At 52.1% G+C, this 15,489-nt stretch overlaps 1 protein-coding gene across 3 annotated transcripts in view; it reads left to right on the top strand.

The window, feature by feature from the left end:
- ARHGEF11 (Rho guanine nucleotide exchange factor 11) overlaps nucleotides 1–15,489 on the top strand; it is a 62,906-nt gene that overhangs the window by 30,257 nt on the left and 17,160 nt on the right. For all 3 annotated transcript variants that reach the window (XM_081891292.1, XM_081891294.1, XM_081891293.1), the window contains 16 exons: nucleotides 265–366; nucleotides 2,128–2,226; nucleotides 2,377–2,419; nucleotides 2,945–3,041; nucleotides 4,474–4,596; nucleotides 6,692–6,715; nucleotides 8,914–9,055; nucleotides 9,176–9,272; nucleotides 9,480–9,509; nucleotides 10,775–10,901; nucleotides 10,990–11,169; nucleotides 12,324–12,371; nucleotides 13,128–13,315; nucleotides 14,122–14,268; nucleotides 14,647–14,726; nucleotides 14,839–14,964. In XM_081891292.1, the coding sequence (XP_081747418.1) occupies nucleotides 265–366; nucleotides 2,128–2,226; nucleotides 2,377–2,419; nucleotides 2,945–3,041; nucleotides 4,474–4,596; nucleotides 6,692–6,715; nucleotides 8,914–9,055; nucleotides 9,176–9,272; nucleotides 9,480–9,509; nucleotides 10,775–10,901; nucleotides 10,990–11,169; nucleotides 12,324–12,371; nucleotides 13,128–13,315; nucleotides 14,122–14,268; nucleotides 14,647–14,726; nucleotides 14,839–14,964 (1,653 nt within the window). The remainder of the gene's footprint in view (nucleotides 1–264; nucleotides 367–2,127; nucleotides 2,227–2,376; nucleotides 2,420–2,944; nucleotides 3,042–4,473; nucleotides 4,597–6,691; nucleotides 6,716–8,913; nucleotides 9,056–9,175; nucleotides 9,273–9,479; nucleotides 9,510–10,774; nucleotides 10,902–10,989; nucleotides 11,170–12,323; nucleotides 12,372–13,127; nucleotides 13,316–14,121; nucleotides 14,269–14,646; nucleotides 14,727–14,838; nucleotides 14,965–15,489) is intronic.

The following is a 15,489-nucleotide window of genomic DNA, read 5'->3' as shown; positions in this document are numbered from 1 at the left end:
AGGCCAACCTCTGGATTTCAGCCAGAGGCAGAGTACAGAAAAGGGCCTGATGATGATGATGATGAAGACAGAGTCCGGGCCGCCCATTAGGTATTGGAGGTCCTGAGCAATCAAGGGCTTTGCAGGACCAAAACAAGCCCTTTGAGGTGGACCCTGGACCATAGATACAGGCAGTCCGTGTGGCCCCTGTGCCGGGCTCAGTGTTGTCGTCTGGCAACCACTGAGCGTGTTTCTTCTTCTTCTTCTTCTCTCTCCTCTCCGCAGTGTGACTCCCTCTTCCAGGATTTAGGGAGGCTGAAGACACGGCTGGCGCACCTGGGCGTCTTCTTGCGCTACATCTTCTCTCAGGCTGACCCGAGTCCTCTGGTAGGATCCAAAGGGGGCTCCTTCCTTCCTTTTACCCTTCGCCATTCCCAGGGCAAGGGCCCAGTGGGAAGAGATGCAGGGAACAGGCCACTGGGCAGTCTGGGCCGCTGCGTGGAGATGGGGGGGGTCAGGGATGTGCCGGGAAGGGAGTTTGCTGGTGTTTGTGTCAGACTTTTTGCACCCAGCCTGTGTGCCCAAGCACAGGAAGGAAGGAAAGAAGGTAGCTAGATTTCTGCCAGCTTTTTCTCACAGGCATGAAGACCCAGGTGCTTGTCTTTCAAAGGAAAGCCAGTCAAAATCAGGCCCCTGGTGTCCTCCATGCCAGGCAAATGAACCTATGTGTGGAATACACTGGTTTATTATGGGGTCCTCGCCGTGGGATCACATTCACCCGGTGCTATACCGGCTGCACTGGCTCCCGGTGGAGTACAGGATCAGGTTTAAGGTGTTCGTTTTAACCTTTAAAGCCCTATACGGCCTAGGACCCTCGTACCTACAGGACCGCCTCTCCTGGTATGTCCCATGGAGGACCTTACGGTCTTCAGACAAAAACATCTTGGAGGTCCCGGGCCACAGGGAGGTTAGGCTGGCCTCAACCAGAGACAGGGCTTTTTCGGCCGTGGCCCCAATCTGGTGGAATGCTCTGTCCCAAGAGACAAGGGCCCTGCGGGACTTGACATCTTTCCGCTGGGCCTGCAAGACGGAGCTGTTCCACCAGGCCTTTGGCCAAGGCACAGTCTGACCCCCTCCTTCTGTAATCCTCACAGAACTCTAGCCCAATGGTTGCCATTAATTTGATTTGAATTGATTTTAGAATGAATTGATTTTAGAATGCTGTGTTACTTTTATTGTTGTTAGCCGCTCTGAGCCCGGCTTCGGCTGGGGAGGACGGGATATTATTATTATTATTATTATTATTATTATTATTTGAAAACCCTCTGAATCAGAGGAGCTGCTCCCGGCATGAAGATTGGGGCCTGATGGGCAGGCAAGCAGTTTTCTAGTTGTGTGCCTTAAGCCTGTGTATTTTAAAAGGTGTATGTTCAAATTAAGATATTCCCAGCCCTCGCTGTTGCCTCGGACTTGGAGATAACTTTCTTTCTCGCATTACAAAGAGACCAAAGTGTCTTGTGAGCAGGATTCAATCCCCCTAAGAAGGAGGATGGAGACCCCAGAGAACCGCTGCTGGCCACAGACTTGGTAGATGGCAGCTTTCTGCCTTCCCCTTCAAACCGGTTCTTTATTTAGAGCCATGAGGACTGCAGCCTTGATTTCTGGAGGCTCGGTGGTGGGGCACGTGCAGAACATCCCAGGCCCAAGCCCTGACTTCTCCAGGTCAGGGCTACCCCTCCCTGAGAGCCACGGCTGCCAGTCAGTGTCGACAGTACTGACCTAGATGGGCCGTAGGTCTGACCCAGCAGAAAGCAGCCTCTTCGTAATTCTTGCAGCCCGTGAAATGCGCTTTGCTGTGGTTGCCACAGTTAGTTCCTGCTCGTGCGAGAATTGCGAAACACGCCCGCAATCCCACCTCCGTTTCCAGCCAGGCAAGATGCCCCCATTTATCTTGAACTGGCATGGTGTCTTCCCTGGGGGCTCCCACGGAAACTCCATACCGGGGACGCCCTGCCAGGCCTACTTCCTCACTCCCCCCTCCCCCCCTTTTTCGGCTCTCTTGTGGGCATTTCTTCACCCTCTCCGTTCCCTCTCACCCTGATGCGTGTTTTTTCTCCTCTTCCTTCCTCCTCTCTCTCTCCTCGGCAGCTGCTGTACTTGTGCGCAGATGTTTGCCAGCAGATGAGCCCTAAGGAAGCCCGGGGACTCGGGAAGGACATTTGGAACATCTTCCTGGAGAAAACCGCGGTGAGCGATCGGGGGGCAGCCAGGGGCTTCCTCGCTCCCCCCACCCCCGGCCATATCACGTACCAGGTTGCACTGGTGTTGTGGGGTGTGAGAGGCCTCGGGAGGCCGGTTCTGGTGGGTCAACGCTATCTTTTTCTTTCCCTTCCTCAGCCTCTGAGAGTCAAGGTCTCCGATCAGTTGTTGGCTGAGATAGGTGAGTTTGACCTCATGAGCAGAAGGGCTGTTGTGACCCTTTAAGGATTAGAAATCTAGGAGCAGAGGCATGAAGTGATGGCCTGAAAGGAATTTCCTTCTCTTCTGTGTGCTCCTTGAGTCAGTCTTGCCATGGGCAAACAGATCAGCCCCCAAAACAGTCTGAAAGGTCACTGGCCCAGAAGGGCCTTGAAAACAAGCTGGGCTTTGCCTTCACAAAACAAATGAAATATCGTGAAAATCCCTGAAACGAGAAGTACCGTATTTTTTGCTCTATAAGACACACTTTTTCCATCCTAAAAAGTAAGGGGAAATGTGTGCACGTCTTATGGAGCGAATGCAGGCTGCGCAGCTATCCCAGAAGCCAGAACAGCAAGAGGGATTGCTCCTTTCAATGCGTCTTATAGAGCGAAAAATACGGTAATTGACTAGAAATATTATCTTATAGAAATAAACTAAATAGGTTGTCACACCTTCATAAGACTTATTTTTCTCTCCCTTGCCCCCCAATCCATGGCTCCTCCAGACTCCTGCCTGCGGAATGGGGAGGACGTCCGGAGCATTTTCCTAGAGGCCCAGGAGGCCGTCATGCCCGAGATCCAGGAGCAGATCCAGGATTACAGGTGAGCGCAGATCCCCCAGTGCCTTGCCTGGCTGCGGCTGCAAAAGTACGGTATAGGGAAAATGGGAGGTGGCAGAGGTGAAGGGGCTGGGGGTAGCGAGTCTGAAGGCCTGGAGGGCAGATCTAACACACACTGTGTCAGAAGGGAATCAGGGGGCTCCTCCGGGGAAGTAGTTTATTCAACGGTCGGCCTGATTCGCTTGCCCAAGGCTTACATGGCAGAGGTGAGATTTTCAGGGTTAGGTCTTTCCTGAGCATTCGTTTGGATTGGTCTACAGGGCAGTTTTGAGGCAATGAGCATTCATCCTGGTGTGTGTGTGTGTGTGTGTGTGTGTGTGTGTAGGGTGGTGGTTATACATCTTCCCATTAGCCATTTATCCTCACACACTTATCTATGCCTTTCCCTGTTACTTTCCAAATCACGAAAATAGAATTCCTACGAAGTGCATTTGTGTGCTGATTGATTCATTTGATCTGTAGAGGAGCGGCAAGGATCCTAATTGCTAAAAACTGGAAAAAAGAAACTGTGCCAACAAAAAAGGAAGGGCAAGACAAACTGTTGGAGTATATTGAACTGGCTAGATTAACAGAGGCAGTTAGAGATCACACTAGACAAGAGTTTCAAAAAGCATGGGGAAAACGCAGAGAATACTTCACAAAACAGAGCCCTAAAATACACACCTGGACTTGTTTTGATTAATATCTGCAGGAGACTTTGCAGATATTTAAGTTATAATTAGAAAAATCTTAATAATTATTTCTAAAGGAAACAGTTTATAAGAAGTAAATAAGGAGGCCAGGTACAGGATAAAGGAAGTCTTTTATTGGGTTGTTTGCATTGTTGTATGTTGTGCTTATTGTATGTTATGTTCACGTTTAATGAGGTTGGATTTCTGTATTGGGGAGTGGGGGTGTTATGTTGTAAATAAAATTTCCAAAAATTTTTAAAAATAATAATAATCTTTAGACTTCAGCTCACTTGTTTAATCCACTGCTCCAGCTTTGAGTAGTTTTGATGGGATTTTGTGTGTCTTACGTGAATCCCTTAGTTGGTACCCACTTCCAGAAGAAGAACAGAAGAAAGTTTTGTTTCAGGGTGGATGCTCCCTCGTGCAAGCAGGGATCCCAGGGGACAGGAAGTTGACAGCTGTTGCTTCTAGCCAGCTGGAGCTGTTTTAAAAAAACAAACCTGTTCACCAAATGTTCCCCTTCAGTGCTTTAAAAGAGAGCCCAAATGGAATGAAACAGCATCATCTCAGGTGTCACGTTGCTTTCCTCTGGGTCACTTGACTTTCCTTCTAGATCTTCTAAGCCGCCTTGAGTTCTGGGGAAATTGGGTCAGGGGCAGGTTAGGTGGGATACAGAGTTATGAATGAAAGATCAGAGCGAGGAGTGTCTTCATCCTGCCCTGGGACTCCTCTCTGGCCTTGCAGGACCAAGCGCACGATGGGCCTGGGAAGCTTGTATGGGGAGAACGACTTGATGGACCTTGACGGAGACCCCCAGAAGGAGCGCCAGGTGGCCGAGAAGCAGATCGCTCAGCTTGGAGACATCCTGTGAGTGTGTGTGTGTATAATCTGAGATTGCACACCTGAGATGACTTTCCTGCAGCATTAATGTGTCTGTATACAGTACGTGGGGACGCAGGTGGCGCTGTGGGTTAAACCACAGAGCCTAGGACTTGCCGATCAGAAGGTCGGCGGTTCGAATCCTCGTGACGGGGTGAGCTCCTGTTGTTCGGTCCCTGCTCCTGCCCACGCGGGTGGCGCTGTGGGTTAAACCACAGAGCCTAGGACTTGCTGATCAGAAGGTTGGCGGTTCGAATCCTCGTGACGGGGTGAGCTCCTGTTGTTCGGTCCCTGCTCCTGCCCACCTAGCAGATCGAAAGCACGTCAAAGTGCAAGTAGATAAATAGCTCTGGCGGGAAGGTAAACAGCGTTTCCATGCGCTGCTCTGGTTCGCCAGAAGAGACTTAGTCATGCTGGCCACACGACCCAGAAGCTGTACGCCGGCTCCCTTGGCCAGTAAAGCAAGATGAGCGCCACAACCCCAGAGTCGGCCACAACTGGACCTAATGGTCAGGGGTCCCTTTACCTTTTTAATGACAGTAAAGAATCATCTCAAAACTTGTTGTGATACAAGTGCTTGCCAGAGAGTAGAGGCAGCCCCATGCTTTCTCCCCACCCAAACACTATTTTGTTCCTCACATTCATTTCAGCTGCAAATCTTTAAAAACCCCAAATTAATATAGCACATCTGAGAGCAAAAACTCAGGGTGTTGTATGTTTCAAAGGGGACGCGGGTGGTGCTGTGGTCTAAACCACTGAGCCTTGGGCTTGCTGATCGGAAGGTCGGCGGTTCGAATCCCCAGGATGGGGTGAGCTCCCGTTGCTCTGTCTCAGCTCCTGCCAACTTAGCAGTTCGAAAGCACGTCAAAGTGCAAGGAGATAAATAGCTCTGGCAGGAAGGTAAACGGCGTTTCCGTGCGCTGCTCTGGTTCGCCAGAAGCGGCTTAGTCCTGCTGGCCACATGACCCGGAAGCTGTATGCCGGCTCCCTCGGCCAATAAAGAGAGATGAGCGCCACAACCCCAGAGTCGGCCACGAATGGACCTAATGGTCAGGGGTCCCTTTACAGTATGTGTGTGTCAGGGGCTGACCTGGCAGGGGCTCCCCCTCACCCCCAGCCTTGCAAGGCTCCAGATATCATATAGGAAACTTTCTGGGACTCCTTGCCTGTTGCTCTGCTCACCATCTGCTCTAGGAGACTTTGACGGCCAGCTTCTGCTTTTCTTTAAAGACCCGTTTTTATTGCATTAATGCCAATAAAGCAGGAGGGAATCATGAAGGGTGATTGAAAGTTGTGGCTCTGAGCCAGGCCGGCTTGTTTTGCGGCTGGTGTATTGGGAGTGCCCTCAGAGAGAGAGGAGAGAGATAGCTGTTCGGGAGGAGCGATCCTGCCCTGGTCAGTGGCCGAGGCCTTCCTCTGACTGGAGAACACAAAGGGGCACAAGGAGTGACCCCTCTAATCTTCTCCAGTCTGGAGTCACCGGTGGGTTTTCTAGAGGGGCCTGCTCCAATTTGGGACAGCAGTAGTGGCTGGGCATAGGCTTTGCTGCCACCACAGTCCCATCCTGCCTGGAGGATTGCGCATCTGGTGCTCTGCTTGAGGCTCTGTGTAACTACAGGGTCAAGCAGCCCCTCTGGCTGCAGGGTGAGGGTGGGGCTGGGCCCCTCGGGAACAGGGGGCAGAGATATTCCCCCAGGGAGACTTGCCAGCAGAGGGTTATGTGCCTGTGTGTGGGTCTCAAGGTGGGAGCGATAGGGCAGTCCTGGGGGATTAAAAAACATGCCTGCCAATGGTGAGTGGAGTGGATGACCCTGTGGCTTGCAGCTGATGTGCCCATTCTCTTGCAAGCATGGCCCAGTGGTCAGTGGTGGTGATGGGAGTCCCAGCAACGTCCAGAAGGCACCAGTGTTCAGGGAGGAAGGCGGGTTTTCAGTATAGACCAAATGGGCAAGAGAGGGTCTCCTGCCTGGACCCCCTGTGAGCCGTCTCTTGGAAGCGACTGGGCTGTAAGCAGAGGAGGAGAGGCTGTAGGAAGTGAAGATGCATCTTAACCTCTTCCTCCTTCCTTTTCTCCTTCCTCCAGATCCAAATACGAAGAGGACAGGAGGTGAGTGTCTCCCTCGAACCTCAGCCCCCCAGGACTACTAGGTCAGGCTGCTCAGAAGGTGGGGAGAATTCCAAGGGTCCCCTTGAGAGGCTGCCAGTGACCTGCTTTTTCCTGCTCTCTTTACGTTTCATATGGCATATTGCTTTATTTCTGGGTTTTTATCTTACGTATGTGTCGTGTCAAGGGACGCGGGTGGCGCTGTGGGTTAAACTACTGAGCCTAGGACTACCCGATCAGAAGGTCGGCGGTTCGAATCCCCGTGACGGGGTGAGCTCCTGTTGCTTGGTCCCAGCTCCTGCCAACCTAGCAGTTTGAAAGCAAGTGCAAGTATATAAATAGGTACCACTCTGGCGGGAAGGTAAACGGCACTTCCGTGCGCTGCTCTGGTTCACCAGAAGCGGCTTAGTCCTGCTGGCCACATGACCCGGAAGCTGTACGCCGGCTCCCTCGGCCAGGAAAGCAAGATGAGCGCCACAACCCCAGAGTCGTCTGCGACTGGACCTAATGGTCAGGGGTCCCTTTACCTTTAGTATGTGTCGTGTCAGCTGCCTTGAGGCTTTATTTGGCTGAAAAGCAGCCAGGAGACACAAAGTTTAGTTAACAGGGTTTGTTCCGCATTTTAGGTTTCTGGGTACCCACAGATCAGTTAGGAACCGATCCTCTCTTGGTGTTCCTGCTGAAGGTCATTCCGATTATTCTTCAGTAACTCTTCAGGCATCCCATCTGTTACATAGGAAGCTGCCTGCGGCTGAGTCAGGCCATTGGCCCTGCATTGTCCACACTAACTGGCAGAGATTCCGCAGAGGTGCTGCCAGTGGGGACTGAACCTGGGACTTTGCTTCTGCAAAGCAGGTATTCTGCCACGGAGCTGCTATGGCTCTGTTTGTTGCTGGAGAAGTGTTCATACATAAATTTCCTCCTGTTGTGCCCTTCCAGAAGGCATTTCGTGTCCTTATGGGGCAACCCTGGAAGGAGCTGCAGTTGCGCACACACACTTTATCACACACACTTTTCAAAACATTGACCCGATTTAATATTTGCAGCCCTTTATTCTAACAGCAACCGTTGAGCTCAAAGCAGCTCAACAATAACCACAATAGCATTCAAAAAACAAACACTGCAACCGCTACGATATCAAACACAGTAGCATATAAATAAAGCAAATATCAAGAGCAAATCAAGAGAGCCAGTGTGGTGTAGTGGTTAAGAGCGGTGGACTCGTAATCTGGTGAACCGGGTTCACTTCCCCGCTCCTCCACCTGCAGCTGCTGGGTGACCTTGGGCCAGTCACACTTCCTTGAAGTCTCTCAGCCCCACTCACCTCACAGAGTGTTTGTTGTGGGGGAAGAAGGGAAAGGAGGGAAAGGAGAATGTTAGCCGCTTTGAGACTCCTTAAAGGGAGTGAAAGGCGGGATATCAAATCCAAACTCTTCCTCTTCTTCCTCCTCCTCTTCTTCTTCTTCTTCTTCTTCTTCTTGATCAAAACAATTGATACGGTCATAGCATTTCAGAATATCAGAAAGGGCTGCTGAGCCCCAGCCCTGTGCCATCCTCTCTCTGGAAAGAGCTTTTCTCTTCTGTGGGAGGGCAGAACCAGCCAGGACCAGGGACAGCTCTGATGCAGCGAAGGTGACTGAGAGGCAGAGGCCGGCCAAGACCCCCTTGCTTAAAAGCTGTCACACTCTTGACATTGGGGTCTTGCACCATTTAGTGCCCACTAGTTTGAGTTCAGGACGCGGGTGGTGCTGTGGGTTAAACCACAGAGCCTAGGACTTGCCGATCAGAAGGTTGGCGGTTCGAATCCCCGTGACGGGGTGAGCTCCCATTGCTCGGTCCCTGGTCCTGCCAACCTAGCAGTTCGAAAGAATGTCAAAGTGCAAGTAGATAAATAGGTACCACTCCAGCGGGAAGGTAAACAGCGTTTCCGTGTGCTGCTCTGGTTCACCAGAAGCGGCTTAGTCCTGCTGGCCACATGACCCGGAAGCTGTACGCCGGTTCCCTCGGCCAATAATGCGAGATGAGCGCCGCAACCCCAGAGTCCGTCATGACAAGACCTAATGGTCAGGGGTCCCTTTACCTTTAGTTTGAGTTCTCTCTGCTTTTCCCCCTCCCGCTGGTTTGCGCTGCCCTGATGCCAGCAGCCTCTTCCCCCCGCCCTCCCCTTGTGGGGCTCAGTTGACCCCTCTCCCTCCCCGCAGCGCCCCCATGAGCTTTGCCTTGAACACCTACATGGGCCATGTGGGGATCCGTCCACGAGAGGCACGCCCCGTCAGCGTGGTGGAGAAGTCCCAGGCTCAGGAGAAAGACAAGTGGCTGCCATTCTTCCCCAAGACCAAGAAGGTGAGCTGGTGGTCAGGCTGGCGGGAGGGAGGGAGAGAAGGCTGTGTGTGTGTGTCCGGTGCCTCTCCTAATACACACTCTGTGTGTGTCTGCGTGTCTCTCTCTCTCCTGGGTCAACAGAGCAGCAGCACCAAGAAGGATAAGGACGCCATGGAGGACAAGAAGCGGAATCCCATCCTCAAGTACATTGGGAAGCCCAAAAGCTCCTCCCAGAGCAGTGAGTTCCAGGGGCAGATGAGGGCAGGGGGTGATGGTGCTGAGCACCCCCCCCTCCTGCAGTGTGTTCTGAGGGGGTGGATTCAGCCGGGCTTCCTCCTTCCTTCCTCCCTCCTCTCCTCGCTTCTCCTCCTGCTTTTTCTGTCTTTTTCATCGGTGCAATTTTGACGTTGATTTTGACATTCCATTCTTTTGTTTTTCTTTTCAGCATTTCATGTCCCCTTGTCCCCTGTTGAAGGTAAAAACAAAAGGAACACCCCCCCCCTTGCTGGTTTTTCTCCCTGACCCCCCTCCCAGCTCACCCCCCTTACCCACCCCATCCCTGCTGCTGCTGCTTAAAAAAATAAAAAATGGCGAGGAAGTATCTTTTTCCAGAAAAGGCCTTGGAAATTGTTGTTGTCACTGGTTCTGTGAGGATGGGTTGGATTTAATCGCTCAGGGTCTCCCCCCGCCCTCTTTCCCCTCCCCATGCAAAAGCCACGCTTCTGTTTCCTTGCCTAACTTCTGCACCCAGGACAGCGCACTTTGGCTTAGTGTCGCTGCGTCCCCTCCTCTGCCATGCAATCGTGAGGAACATGGCCTTGGCACTGCCCTCAGCGGGGTGGGAGATTGCCTGGGGAAAGGTGTGCAACCCCCCCTCTTGCGTTCACCGTGGGGAGACTGCGCTGCCCTCTCTCTCAGATGCACCAGAGTGGAACTGAAGGCCACCCCTTTCCCCTTCCCCTCCCATCTCCTTCAGAGCTGGTCATTCAGGTCGTGTCCCCTTGATGTCGTTCTGCTTACAGGAGTGGCCCTTCTTCCCCTTTGATTTCTTGCCAATGGGTGTTTGGGGGGGGGCCTGGAACTGGGCTGGGCCTGAGGCTGTGGGGTTCCTCCTTTGTGGGAGTCCCTTGCGGAAATCCATAGTCACTCCTAGGTTCCTCCATAAGCCGAGCCTCTTTAAGTGGGGAGTGGGTTTCAGGATGGCAACCAGGTGAAGGGCAGAGTGGAGACAGGGCCCTCTCATCCCCTCGGCAGCTGTGTAGAAGCGGAGTGTGTCTGTGTAATTAAGGAGTTCCAGGCTTTTATCCAGGCAAGGCCTGCTGAGAGTGGACCAGTTGAAATGAGTGAACCCAAGTTCTTCATGTCCATTAGTTGCAGTGGGTCTACTCTGAGGAGAACTGGCATAGGATACAATTCCCCTTCCCTCCCCCCCAAAGTGCCATGCTTCAGTTCCCTCTACACCAGTGGTTCTCAACCTGTGGGTCCCCAGATGTTGTTGGACTACAACTCCCATCATCGCTGAGCTCTGGCCTTGCTAGCTAGGGGTGATGGGAGTTGTAGTTCAACAACATCTGGGGACCCGCAGGTTGAGAAAGACTGCTCTACACAGTCATCTGCCTTGGACCTTCTTCTGGCCCAGACCCTGGTGTCTGCCCCCTCACCGCCCCCCCCTGTTAAGTCTGTAGCTATGTGGGGACTGGGGGCTTCTAACGGCTCGACTTTCCCTCCCGCTCTCACCAGTTAAACCCGGGAACGTGAGGAACATCATCCAGCACTTTGAGAACAACCAGCATTACGACTCGCAGGATCCTGGCCTGCAGCGCCTCTCCACCGGCAGCTTCCCTGAGGACCTTCTGGAGTCGGACAGGTAGCAGGACGCCCAGGACGCCCAGCAAGGGGGGTGGGCGCAGGTGGGCTCCCAAGTCCTCATCTGTCCTCCTTGCTTGTGGCTTCAGTTCCAGGTCGGAGGTCAAACTCGGCCGGTCGGAGAGCCTGAAGGGCCGGGAGGAGCTGAAGAGGTTGCGCAAAGCAGAGAACGTGCCTCGCTCCCGCAGCGACGTGGACATGGACGCCGCGGCTGAGGCCACCCGCCTCCACCAGTCGGCCTCTTCTTCTGCGTCCAGCCTCTCTGCCAGGTGAAAAGGGGGGAGCTCCTTAAGGTCTAGCGCCACCTTCTGTACTTATAGTGTTCCAACACCTTTCAAAAGTTGAACGCTTTCTAGATAAATTCTCTTGTTTGCTGGGGATCTATAGAGAAGCGGCTTAGCATTGTTCCATCTTTGAGGCTGCTGTTCTGCGCCATGTATCAAGTTGCGCACAGAAGCTTTAATAACATAAGAAGCGCCTGCTGGATGAGTCCAGCCTCCTGTTCTCATACAAACAAAACAACATCACCACAAACTGACTTATAAGTATAAAACCAAATTTACTAGAATAACAGCTAGAATAGAGATGGACCTGGGCTGCTAAGGCAGCTTTCTGCTCCTCGTTTGCTTTATTTTGCAAAAATTGCATCCTGCCCAACTTCAAACAAAGCTGCTAAGTGGTTTACAAAGAGTCTAAAATACACGTTTAAAATGGCACATAAAAAAGAACCAGCGTTAGAAACAAGTTTACAGAAAGCAAATTTAATGAAATAAGAAGTTTAAAGTGTGCATACTTAGCTGAAATGACGAGTTAAAATACATTTCAACTTCTACATGTCTTGGTAGGCTTTGCCCAAACCAAATCTTTTAGTAGGCTCCTCCCAAAATACAGCGACGGTGTCTCCCTAATCTCAATGGGCAGGGAGTTCCAGAGTGTAGGAGGTGCCACACTGAGATACCAGTTCCTTAAAGGTGCAGAATGGGTCACTTCTAGAAGTCCCACTTCCGCAGATAAAAATAATCAAGTGGGCATATATGGGGAAAGGGGGCCCTTAATTAAGATATGCAGCATTTGTCTTCACGGCGCGCCTTTCTCCCCCTCCCCTCCTTGCCTTCCTTCCTTTGAGGATCCCTCTCTTTGTTTGCAAAGGAAAGGGGTCACTCTTCCCCTCATTCTGTTTGGGACTCCAACTCCCATCAGCCCAGCCATCGTGGCTGTTCCCTCATGAGTCCTTGTGCCATTTGACCCTGCTGGCTGGGGCTGATGGGAGCTGGAGCTCAAAGGCCCCGAAGGGCACCTGGTTGGGGAAGTCTGCGCTCAGTGTCTTCAGTGTTTGCCGGATGGGTCCCTTCCCGCAGCCGCAAGGGAGTTAAGCCCAGAGCTTGTGGTGCTCACCATTTATAATCTTTTCTTGTGCTTCCAGGTCTCTGGAAAACCCCACCCCGCCGTACACTCCCAAAATGGGGCGCAGGTGAGCTACCCTCGCAGCCAGGGCCAGGAGAAATGGGCATTCTTCCATGGGGTAGGAAGAATGTGTTGTCCAGGTGTTTTCCTCTTCGTCTTCTTATTCTTGGTGACCCAAAGGAGCAGGGGGAACGAGGCCACGACTGTCTTGTGCTTCGTCATGGGGGGTCCTGTGTATTCCTGGGTGGGGTCCTCCCTCCCATCGCTGGACCGTGGCAGAGACCCCAGAGCAGAAATTGAACTGGAGGCTCGTTTAGTTGAGTCTCTCCGTCTGTCTCGCAGTTGGGGCGTCCTGCAACGTGAAAGAGACTTCTGGGTCCGGCTGGCTCATAAAAGGGGCTATAAAGATCCTGTGTTGGGAGAGATGCTGCCACTGATGAGCTGCAAGGAAGGAACTAGGGTGGGGGTCACCGAGTTTTTTAGGCCTGTGAGCCCATTGGCACCTCACTCACTCCTTCCCTGGAGCAGAACACCCAGCCACAAGAGACGAGAGAAAATGAGCACATGCGCAAACATCACTTTCCCAGAGGCTCTGGATACAGTTCAGATCCAGCAGAATTAACCTGAGCCTTGAAAAGCACACGGAGCTAAAAGATGACGTGGGAAGGAGCATCGCAAGGCTTTCGTTTGCATCAGCAGGCGAACTCTGAAGCTCTTACGCGCCATTAGTTCCAGAAAGGCCCAGATTATGAGGCTGCAGGACCTTTCTCAGAGACCCTCTTTTGACATCCCTTCTTGTCTCTCTCCAACCCCCCCGGCACAGAAGCATCGAGTCCCCAAACTTGGGCTTCAGCACCGACTCCTTCCTGCCCCACCTGCTGGAGGACGACCTCTTCCAGCTCTCGGACCTGGAGCTGGAGCTGGACTCGCAAAACTGGCAGCACACCGTGGGCCGTGAAGTTGTGTCTTCCCTGACGCAGCGGGAGATCGACCGCCAGGAAGTCATCAATGGTGAGGAGGGTCTCCCTGCCGTCGCCATCAGAAAGACGGGGGGGGGGGGCGTGCCTGGTGAGCTCTACTGTTCCGACATAGGGCCAAGAAGCACCACACTTGGCTGCCTTGTGTGGTGCTGTTATGTCTTCAAGGAAGAAGAGGTATCCTTAGGTAGGGCCTGTAAGACAGAACTATTCCACCTGGCTTTCAATTCGAACTCAGCCTGATCTTTTATTCCCCTTCCTTCCCTTTTTATGAAGATTCCCCACTCTGGGATCCCACAGCTAATTCTCCCCTGGTCTCCTCGCTGGCCCAAATAGGACTAATTTAGCCAGCTAGCCCTGGTGACCATCTAATGTTTATTGGATGGATTTCCCCCCTAAATTGAATTTTGAATTTATTGTTATTCACGTTTTATACCTTTTTTTGTATCATCAATTAAGTGTTTTAAATTTGTTGTTAGCCGCCCTGAGCCCGGTTTTCTGAACCGGGAAGGGCGGGGTATAAATAAAAATTCATTATTATTATTATTAGATGGATGAGGGGTGGGGGTGCTGCCCTGGTAACCAGAGCCATCAGCTCTCTACTGGCGTCTGGGCTGGGGAAGGGCCACGTGGCTCAGGGGCAAAGGATTCCAGGTTTGATCCCAGGGAACAGGGTCTGCCTGAGACCCTGGAGAGCCAGCAGAGAGTGGAACCATCAAGGGTCTGACTAAACAACACAGCTCTACCACTTCATCGATGGCACAGTTTTGTTCAGGAGGAGGGCAGGTTTACGTCGCAACCCAAATCTTTAAGAACAAGTCAAAACTTCTCTTTCCGCAGAGCTGTTTGTGACGGAGGGCTCCCACTTGCGGATTCTGCGTGTCCTGGACGTTCTCTTCTACCAGCGCATGAGAAAGGAGAGCCTTCTTACCCGGGAGGAGCTGGCCCTCCTCTTCCCCAACCTCCCAGAGGTCTTGGAGATCCACAGTAAGGCTGCTTCTCCTGCTCCCTTGGAGCCCCGTTGGACCAGCCCCCCCCCCCATTCTGTGGTTTCTACAGCAGGCAGAGTGGGTCTCCCCCCCACAAGCCCCCTGCCCAGGAGGAGAACTGGAGCAAAGCCGATGAGCCCCGCAGTTGCCAAATCTCACAGGGCGGAGGGGGCAGGGAAATCCTGGGGGTGGTCTTGATCCCATTTGCCATGTTGGCTGGACCCTCAATGGCCGGCTTTGAGGCCGGCTGTGTGCCCACTGCTGAGAGCCTTTCACTGAAAATAAAAGAGTGCCTGTGTGGAGTTTAAAACTAGGCCCGTACTCCATCCCCCTCTGTTACCTTTTCTCCTTTCCTCACCCTCCTTCCCTCCTCCAGATTCTCTTTCGGAGTCGATGAAGAGGCTGCGAGAGGAAGGGCCTATCGTCAAGGAGATTGGGGACCTCATGCTTTCACGGGTGAGGATCCCAGACCGCGTGGGCTGCCTTGGGGACACTGGGTGATCTCCTGACCCGCCTGAGGATAACCCAGGAGTGTTTTCTCCCCCCTGCCCTCTTTGTGTCCCCCCAGTTTGACGGGGCTGCACGCGAGGAGTTCCAGCAGATGGCTGCCCGCTTCTGCGCATACCAGTCCATGGCGCTTGAGCTGATCAAAACCAAGCAGCGGAAGGAGACTCGCTTCCAGCTCTTCATGCAGGTAGCCTCGTCATGGGGCAGGAGGCTGCTAATGGAGGGGGAGGAAGGAGATGGGGGAGGAAGGGACTTTTCGGTTCTTTTCTCAATTTTTTTTTATTTCAAAACCCAAAAAAATTGCAAGCATCAAATTCAAAATCCATATTCATTTTCTAACATAAGCCTATGACATAGATTACCTAAATTAAAATATATCTAATTGCTCTAGGCTTCCCTTTGCTATATGTAAATACCACGCAATTAACAAATTATATTATAAATGATATTAAAGGTTACCATATACCCTCCACTCCCCTTCAGCCATGTGTGACTTCAATATTTCACTTCTTCCGTCTTGTTATAATTTAATAATTATTCAATTGATTCTGTTATTATTTTCTTGCTTACGTTTCACACATTCTCTATCAATGTTTCAATTCCGGAACCATATTTTTCCATGTATTCCTTCACTCCATCCCGCTCTCTAATTATTCTCTGATTTGAGTGGCCTCTAATAATTGCCGTCAGTTTTGCCATTTCTGCAAACTCA

The sequence above is a fragment of the Podarcis melisellensis genome (genome assembly GCF_964234715.1).
Source record: "Podarcis melisellensis genome assembly, chromosome: 16".
Taxonomy (NCBI): domain Eukaryota; kingdom Metazoa; phylum Chordata; class Lepidosauria; order Squamata; family Lacertidae; genus Podarcis; species Podarcis melisellensis.
Note: the sequence above shows the minus strand (reverse complement) of the source record. Positions and strands in the feature narration are given on the sequence as shown.